Below are 10,012 nucleotides of genomic sequence, written 5' to 3'. Positions count from 1 at the left end.
GCAGTTTTGCGATGTCACAATCAGAAATACCGTATAAAATAACATTACAGTAGTCTAAATGCGAAATAACCAGCAATAGCACTAAGGTTTCAGTTGCATCCTGAGTCAAATATTTGCGAATGTTTTTGATTCGGAAAAAATTCAACATTGCCGTTCTACACTTTATTTTTATATGCTCTTTGAAAGTTAAAGTTTCGTCCAAATAGGCCCCCAAATATCTGATGTTACTCTGTCTCTTGATTTTATCACCACAAATATCTATCTCGTGAATGTTTAACTTATTCAACTGAGGGGCACTTCCAAAGGCAATATGTTCAGTTTTTGAGGAATTCATTTTTAGTTTGTTACTGTTCATCCACTCATTTGAATCTGTAACAAACTCCTCTAGTTCACCAATGGATTTAGCCTCGATGGATGGTTCGGGCTTAAAACGTGTGCTTGCGGTGTGGTCGTCGGCAAAGCCAAAGACGGAAATGGACGGGGGAACAATGTCAAAAATCGTTCCTGCGTACGTGAGATAGAGCCACGGCCCTAAACAGCTTCCCTGGGGGACACTACACGTAAGCTCACGTGCTGATGACACTGTTTGATTCACACTCACGCGGCAGCTCCGTGGCCTCAGATATGAGTTCAACCAGTCCAATGCAACACCAGAGACACCATACTGGCATTTCAAAACGTCCAAAAGAATATCGTGATCTACCGTATCAAAAGCTGCACTAAGGTCTAATGCTATCAATGCAGTCACTTCTTGATGTTCCATAGCGTCCAAGATGTCATTGATAAGTCTCAATAAAGCCGATTCGCACGAATGATGTTGCCTGTATGCGGACTGATTTTTTGGAAGGAGATTATGTTCATTTACATGTTTATTAAGTAAATACAGTGCTGCTTTCTCTATCAATTTGGACAAGAATGATAAGTTGCTCACTGGCCTATAGTTTGAGAATATAAGTTCGAGACCAGCTTTCTTTAACAGAGGTCTAACTATTGCCTGTTTCCACTGCACTGGGAAGACTCCTTGAGTCAATGAAAGATTCACTAGTCTAGTTATAATTGGGAGGAGCTCGTTTAAATATGACTTCAACACTTTTGTTGGAATAACATCAATTTCACACGACTTTGTTTGTAACTGGTTAATGAGTTTTCTAACTTCATCCTCACTAAGTTCATCAAATTTTCCAAATTCCGGCACATTTCTCATTGATGGTTTATAGTTTTCAAAATCTTTTAAGCTGTCCCGTATTTTCTGAGTCTTTTCCATGGAAAAGTCAGCAAATTTGTCAGCTAGCGTATTTTCATTTTCAACAACAGGCATCAGTGTATACAATTTCACCTGCAATTTAGATGAGCCTTTATGTGGATTAAAATGAAAAAGGATGAAAAAAAAAAGAGTTGATCAGAGAAAAAAGTAAGTAACGGCTTTGGTAGTATACATCGTTTGTCCAAATTAAATTTTCAACACTAATATGAAATTTCTCCAATCATTGTTGAAACTGTCAAGAGAAGCGTTTTGAAATGCCCTATACTTTTCGATTTTCAATATGTTGGACAGTTTTTGTTTAAAGATTAGTATGTTTTACATATCCAAAGATCTAAATCAGTTACACCAGTAGTGTTACACAAATGTTAAACTTTAGAATGGAATACACTCCAATATAGAAGGTTACACAGTTCATTAGTAATATTTTTTTAAAATAAGGACCCAGACAGTTGCAGTCGACCAATCTCATCTTATTCCAACAAGAAACCTAAATTACTTAATCCCAATGTCTCACACTCAGTACTTTTCTAACTCCTACTGCCCAAGGACCGTATGGCTGGAACTCCCTACCAACTTACGTCAAATCTAGCCCCAGTCTCATTATCTTTAGAGAGAGACTGGCGGTGGTCAGTATGTAATTCTGTTGCTCCTGTCGTATTTTAACTGTAGCATACTGTCTTTTTTAGCTTTTATTCTTTTAACATTGTAACATATCATTTCTTTAACAACTGTTTCTCTGACAGCGTCGCCCAGTGATAGTCGGAAATCGACGGTTGGGTGAAAGATGTAGATGTAGATGTTTTTTTCCCTTTTACAACTGTATATGTAATATTGGAAAACAAGAGAATGAATGATATTATTTTATTTCTTGAATGAAAAAATGATAGAAATTTATCTTGAGTAACATCTGTACCAATTTCAATTAGCCATTCAAACAATTCGTTCCAAAATATTTGTGTTTGGCAGCTCCAAAACATATGTTCTATACTCTCTATTTCCATATTGCAAAAGTCACAGAGACTGGACTCATTTAATCTGCAGTTAAAAAGAAACTTATTTGTTGCAATATTTCTGTGCAAAAAAAAATGTAATGAAAATTTTGCTTAGTGTTATCTTTACAGATAACAAAGACATTCTTATATATTTCGTGCCAGTTAAAAAATTTGGTGACTTTGGTTTTACATTTTGAATTATTCGCCTTTTCTGTTTCTGTATTTGTGATAGTTTATTGTTTAAAGGGTATGACTCAGTTTTTTCTAGAATTTCATACATTTTTATTTTGTTGGATATGAAAGTTTTGAAATTATTTGTGCTCATATTATAAATGTCTTTAATATGATTTATGTTTTTACTTTTCCATAGCGTGAACAAAAGTGGAGAGTTATTGATCTTTATATATGAATTTTGCCAAACAATTTGTTCTAATATGTTTTGTGGACTTTAAACTTCAGTTTACTCCATGCAACTAATAGGTCATTTATGAATTTCTTTTTAAGCTTGAATTTTAATATGTCTTTTGTATATAGGCCTATATTGTATTTGAATAGACATATCCCTCCTAAATTCTGCAATTGCTTCTTTATTATTACTTTCCACAGTCCATTATTTGAATCGCTTGTTATTCTTTTAATCCAACTTGATTTTGATTAGTTTAAAAATATTGGTACGTCAATCATATTCAAGCCCCCATTTTCAAATTCTTGTATTATTATATCGCTTTTAACTTATCCGCCCCATGTGGTTCTGGGACGATCTGTGTATGAAAAGAATTGGAACCACTGCCTTACCCTTGCATGATCGTAAGAGGCGACTAATAGGGTCTTAACACTTGGTTTTGCAGTAACTCTGTGATTCCAGCAGGTTTGCAAATTTTGATTCCATACCTCATGTTTTTATTTCGATGTAAATGAGATGTGGAACCAAAATTTGTAGTCCTGTTTGGCGCCATAGAACCTGTACTGTGTTGGTGTGCCGTAAAACCCAAATAAATAAATTTAACTTATCCCTTTTTGAGTTCCATATGAATTCATAACAACTTTAAGTAATTCGTTTTATTATTTCATCCGAAGGATTAGGTAAAACAGAAAACAAAAAGGTCTACTTTGGAAGAATTAGTGATTTCAATACCGAAATGTTACCTATAGTTGTAAGGTGTCTAGCTTTCCATTTATTTATGTCCATTTGAAATTGTAATAATCTATTATCATAATTTAGTCTAAGTATTTCATCAGTCTGTGAATGAAAAGTTACACCCAGAGTTTTTTGCACTTTCTGGGGTCCATGTTATGTTTCTATATTTTTTTTCTACAGTATACTAAGTCATGTTGGTTTCGGAGCGAGCCTATCCTAAGATCTATACATTGATCATAGTTGAGTTTAAGACCTGAGATAAACGAAAATTGTTTTTCGTATTTATCGTTTCTTTAAAACTGTTATCAGAACCGTCTAATAGCAGAGTGGCATCGTCTGCAAACATGCTGTTTTTACCTCTATATCAAATATCTTAAAACCTTTAATATTCTTATTTTCTCTAATGGCTATAGAGAGTAGTTCAATAGATAAAAATAAATATATAAGGGGACAAAGGAAGCCTTGTGTGACCCCACGTTTAATAATAAAGGCATTGGACAAAAATCCATTATACAGTATACAGATTGTTGGGTTTTTAAAAAGTACATTTACCCAAGTTTTCAAATTTGGACCAAAATTAAAAAGATCCACAATTTATCGATAAACGTGTGATTTAAGTATCGAAAGCTTTTTCAAAGTCAGCAAAGAATAAAACGCTAGGCTTATCATTTTGTTCTGCATACATTATTACATCATATATCAATGTTATGTTTTCAACAATGCATCTTCCTTTGACAAAACCCGTTTGACTGTTATCAATTAAAATATTTAACATTGATTTTATTCTGTTAGCAATTAGTTTAGTTAATATTTTGTAGTCAACATTTAACAAACTTATATGTCTCCAGTTTGACAACAGTGATAAATCTTTATTTGGTTTTGGGATTAATGTTATCAAACTTTGTGCTTGCAACTGGCTTAAAATCAGCTATATCTTTTATTTATTATTGTTTTATATTATTATATAAAGCCTATCAATTCACACTTACAAACGGAAAAAATCTTGCCCCAATAATAAGAAAAAAGACAGCAAATTACCTGTGGCAAATTCGGTTACGAAAATATCTTTATAAACCTGTGCGAAAATAAACTATAAATTATTTATTTTGCTCCTATATTAACTTTATTTTTTATTTCTCTAATGATCATATTATATGTACATACTTATATACGAAAAGTAATTGATTTTGCACCAGTTATGATGAAATAAACAGCATAGTTTTGTTCCCATTGTGTCAAAAGCAGTAACGTAAATAACTTTATAATTGCGAAAACAAGCCATATATTGTGTTTTTTTTTCAAAGGCCTTTGACAAGGTCTTTCACTTAAAGACGCGCCACAAAATAACTGTATTATTTTGTATTTCCATGATGGTAATTATACATGCTTTGCATGAACAAAATGAGAAATACCAAGTATCTAGTTACAAATTGACAGTGACATATGTATAAGGCCAAGACAATGTAATATATTATTAAATTAATGTAGTAGTATGCACAGTACTTGATGTATGGAGATGAGTTTAGACCACACCTTGTTTCTACAGTGTAAGATAGTTATTATTCTATGTATTTAAAACTATACTGAATGTGAATGACTGAATAAGTTTGCTGATCAAGTTTTGAAAACACATTAATTCAGGGAGGGCCTAAATTGTCCACCTGTCATCTTGTAGAATAGCTGTATTATACCAGTATTATCAGCATGATTTGCACGAAGTTCATGTGGAAGGAAAAAGTAGGTCACTAGGTCGTGGTGGGTCTTTAAGGCTTTCAGCTTTCTGGGAAACCGTACCCAGCATGTGAACCTGGATGGCACTACTTCGGATACAGCCCCAGTCCAGTCTGGTATTCCCCAAGGAAGTGTTCTTGGTCATCTGCTATTCCTTCTTTTCATTAATGACCTGCCTAATTACATCACCGCAGGATCAACAGTTAGGTTATTCACTGATGACTGTGTGCTCTAACATAGGATTAGGTCAACGGAAGATGCACAAGCATTGCAAAGGGATCTGGATGCGCTACAGCAATGGAAAAAAAGGATTGGCTGGTGGAATTTCACCCTCAGAAGTGCCAAATAATGCACGTTACCAACAAACGGAAACCAATCAGAAATCGATATACCATCCATGGCCACATTTTAGAAGAAGTGAACTCTGCAAACTATTTAGGCATCAACATTCATAAGACTCTCAGGTGGAACCATCATATTAACATTATTACAAAGAAAGCAAACAATACCAGATCATTAGTTTTCTGGCTTCGAGCGGTCGCCCTTCTTAAAGATGGGCACAACGTTCGCATCCTTCCAATCTGATGGTACTTCTCCAGAGGCTATGGATTGCTGATAGATTGCAGCGAGTACTGGGGCTATGACATCAGAATTCTTCTTAAGGATGGAGATAGGAATTTTGTCAGGTCCAGTTGCTTTCTTTTCATTGAGACGTTTAATACATTTGTCCACCCCTTTGATGGTTACATATATGTTTTCCATTGGACAATGTGGTGAGTTGCCTTTATCAGGTGTTGTGGCGCTGGTTTCCCGTGTGAATACAGAGGTGAACTGCTCATTCAACATGTCAGTTTTCTCTCTTGGTGTGTCTGCTATTTTCCCATTTTGCTCGGACATTAACTACCAGAAGTCGTTTTTCCCAGACACCATCAGGTTATAGAACAGCCTTCCCCAAACAATGATAAGCTGTCCCTCATTAGACAGCTTCAGGAGGGAATTGCAGTCTGTAGAGCTTCGCTAAATTCGTACTTGACAGTTTTCAGAGACACTGTAATAGCAGAGCTACCGGCGCCGCAAAGCGGCGCCGACAGCGTCGCATTACGGTTAGACGTGTGAAAAAGAAAATGAATAGAGAGATCTAACTGTGTATACTATCGAGTTGAAAATTCGTGGTACTTTTTGGCATCGGTGTTGTTCGGATTTTTTCATGTGTACTATGTACATAGTAATTAATCAGTAAAGACGTCAGTAGACGCTTACTGTTTACGGTTGACAAAAGCGTCCCGCTTACTGCTTTGAATATTGAATAAAAATGTAAATGAGCGTTTGATAATAAGAAATTAGTGCTAAATACATTTTCTACGAAGAAAAAAGAAATAAAATACAATAATTTCATTTTGAAAAGACTTTCGTCACGCTGCCATTACTGAACTTAATTATATATACTTATGTTTGTCCCGATGACGTCATAACTCCACAGTGGTGTAGTGGTTAGCGAGTCCGCGTTGAAATCCAGAAGTCGTGAGTTCGAACCTCAACTGGACCAGATTTTTTTTAATTTCTTTTTTATTTCAGTCTTCTTTTTTGTATTATTATAAGTTTTGAAAATATTGTATAGCTAAAGTCATTCATGTGAAATTTAACAAGTGTTTAGTTTTGATGTCAGGTTCCAATGCAGTGCTTGTGCAGTAGTCAGTAGACATAACTTTAAAAAAAATAGCTTTAGGATCATAATATACAGGCATTGAACTGTGAAAAGCAAATAATGCTCTTCTCCCCGTTCACATATATTTCGTCCGTTAGCTTTAAAATCACTTACCAGAGTTTATAAAAATAAAAATAAAACTATTGGCGATGAATTATCAATAAACATCAAAAAGGTTCTTACTGCCATCCCTATTCCTTAGTGCTAAAAGATTAACCATAAAAACGCCATAGATTGTGAACTTAAAAGTTCTGTAAATAAACAGGTGTTTTCGAGAATTTCGGCAAACACTGTTTTTCTCTAGGTAAAATTCTGATCATTAACTTTTAAAAATTGCTAGTCTTTTGGGTTTAAAACAAGCTTTGTACAGTAATGTAAATGATTGTAATTTTCCCATACCAGGCGTCTATTATAGCAGTATTTTTGACTAGAAGTTGGACACATTCTTCAATCCAAAAAGAACCAAAATTTGCCAATAATGACATTTAAAAGAATTACAATAGTCATTTCCAGGATTACGTAAATTCTAATTTCTATTAACTTTGGAACTGGAACATTAACTTTTTACATTAAGTCCTCATTGCCAAACATTTACACGCAAAGAGACAGAATTCCTTTTGCTGTTGGTGTAATGAGATTCTGTTAGGTTTGAAATTTTCAAGATTCAAGCTTTTCAATTTGAAGGAGTTATCATTTGTGACTGGTTTCCAGTATGATAATAATTTATGTAAATTTTTTTGATGCAGTACGTTTTAATAACAATAACAGAAGTTATTCAATTACGTTTTGTTTTTCTTTATCTTGGTGCCAGTTTTCATCTATATCGAACTTTCTTTTGATTATATATAGAATATCTTTCGAGTTTTCCCATGTCAAGAATTAATCTTGATGCAGTCTAAAACGTGCATTCAGAAATCATGAATTATCATTAATACTTATAATTTTAATAGATCTTATAGAACATAAACTTCCAAAACGAATCCATAATTCCAGATTATTCCAACAACACTCCTTTAATTTTTAAGGGCACTGGTGATTTTTCAAAGGAGCTCTGCCTTTTAGGTAGCACCTAATTTCATATTATAGTATATTTTATCAAGTTACGCATGCACCTGTAAAAATTTCTTGCACCACGCAAGCGCCAATACAAGTACATGTATATGCAAGATGACTGGTATCTGTACTGGTTGGGAACCATTTTCCGGACACATTTTCATATTTCGGCTCCATTAATTCTTAAAAAAATATTTGACATAAATGAAGTCCATACTGCACAAACTTCAGCCCCTTCTGCATCCGATGTTGTAATCAGCATCGCGTTGTGACGTAAAATATGGGTTCCGTGGGGCCTCAAATGGGGTCACTAAAATGAGGTATTTTTCCCGTCAGGTAAACCAATTTCCGGACAAATATACACGTAATTAAACTATTTCTACACATTTTTTAATCATTCATCTCTTCAAAATTGCACTTGAAACATAACCCGACGTTCAATAGCAGCTACGAAAGCAAACCGAGGTTGACTATAAAAAACTCGAATTTCGTCTAACACGAATCCTTGATAATTCCAATAGAAATAGAATAAAATTAGTGCAAAAATCGACAGCCCTGCATTTTACGTAACATTTAGCGTGAAATTAAAAGTAGAACAAGTTATCAGCAGACAATCATTATGTAGTTTGATTATTTCTTCCACACTTGATATCTCAGCAGGTGTGAACTACCGCGCATGCGCAATGCTATCTTCATGCCCCGTTAAGACAGAAAGTTGTTTCGTAAACGCAGGTGAGTTATCATCAAAAACCCAAACATTATACAGCCTTATAAAATAATGGTTTGTTGCAGACATGAAGAACAGACATCTAAATGTTCTAGATAAAACAATAACATGAATAACAACGAAATAAAGCGGATATTGCATGTGTCCGGAAACTGGTCCTGTCCGGAAAATGGTTCCTAACCAGTACTTAAAAGAAGAAGAATAAAAAGAAGAGGAAGATTTGTTGGTTGAAAAGAAAATTTGTTTGGAATAAAACTTTCATAATCTTCAGAGTTAAATTTCATCATTCATTGTACCAAAATCGTTTATTTTTGTTTATAAACATGTGGCAATATTGCCTCTACATTAAGGGAAAATATAAAGAAAAAGCTTATTTTCGTGAACATTTCTTGTTTTCGCGAAAATAACGCTATTTTCGCACTTTAGGCCCACCCCAGCCACTAACCCGGAAATGACGTAATCCTAATTGTTCTACTCGGTGTCTCGGTGACTGACAGATCACTTACTTACGAAAAGATGTTTCGATCTTCTCTTAGAGTTACATCTGCGCTGAAAAATACAAAAGTGCGGGCACAGATACTTCAGAAATGGTAATTTTTATTTCTCATAAGACTTTATCGTCGATTTATGTCTGAAAGAGTGGCATTTTTTGAACGTTATTATTCCTAACCCCGTTGAACGTTATTGAAAGTGAACCCGTTAGGTTTCGTAACTGATCAAATTTTAAAAGTAAAAGAAAGCGTAATTGTTGCAATCACCTGAAGGCAATATCCGGGAATCTTCCCCTCTGTGTACGGAATGAGCAAAAATAATAAAGGGAGGTAAAAAAATATTATACGTTGATTTAGAAACCTTTCTGTATGTCATAATTCAATATCTATAAGTTTAAGACACTCTTAGGGGTGGTGGTCAGGGATTGAGGTGGATATAATATACTTCATTCCGTAGAGGGGAAGATAACCGGATATTGCCCACCTTAATATGAAATAAGGTGAAATTTAAAAGAAAAAACAACAGTGACCAATAAACAGATCAGAAACTTCACTTAGATATAGGGGGCCTCTAATAGGCTCTATGGCCGAGTGATTAAGGTTGCTGACTTCAAATCACTTGCCCCTCACCGATGTGGATTCGAGCCTCACTCGGGGTGATGAATTCCTCTTGTGAGGAAGCCATCCAGCTGGCTTTTCGGAAGTCAGTGGTTCTACCCATGTGCCCGCTGAAATAATGCACGGAGGGGCACCTGGGGTCTTCCTCCACCATCAAATCTGGGAAGTTGCCATATAACCTAGGTAATTGCTGGTCAAAGTTATGACTAGTTGTCATAAAGTTGCCTTTATTATGTTTTTTTGTAAATATTGTATTTATGATTAAGGAATTCAGGTGTCGGCTGTTCGTACCA

General features: G+C 34.8%; 1 protein-coding gene across 1 annotated transcript in view; it reads left to right on the top strand.

The window, feature by feature from the left end:
• Nucleotides 1–9,045: 9,045 nt before the first annotated feature.
• LOC123553917 (very long-chain specific acyl-CoA dehydrogenase, mitochondrial-like) overlaps nucleotides 9,046–10,012 on the top strand; it is a 40,613-nt gene continuing 39,646 nt past the window's right edge. Inside the window, exon 1 of the mRNA XM_045343663.2 lies at nucleotides 9,046–9,200. Coding sequence (XP_045199598.2) covers nucleotides 9,127–9,200 — 74 coding nt within the window. The 5' untranslated portion in view covers nucleotides 9,046–9,126. The remainder of the gene's footprint in view (nucleotides 9,201–10,012) is intronic.

Source organism: Mercenaria mercenaria, chromosome 7 (genome assembly GCF_021730395.1).
Source record: "Mercenaria mercenaria strain notata chromosome 7, MADL_Memer_1, whole genome shotgun sequence".
In the NCBI taxonomy this organism is placed as follows: Eukaryota; Metazoa; Mollusca; class Bivalvia; order Venerida; family Veneridae; genus Mercenaria; species Mercenaria mercenaria.
This window is presented reverse-complemented; position numbering and strand designations above follow the sequence as displayed.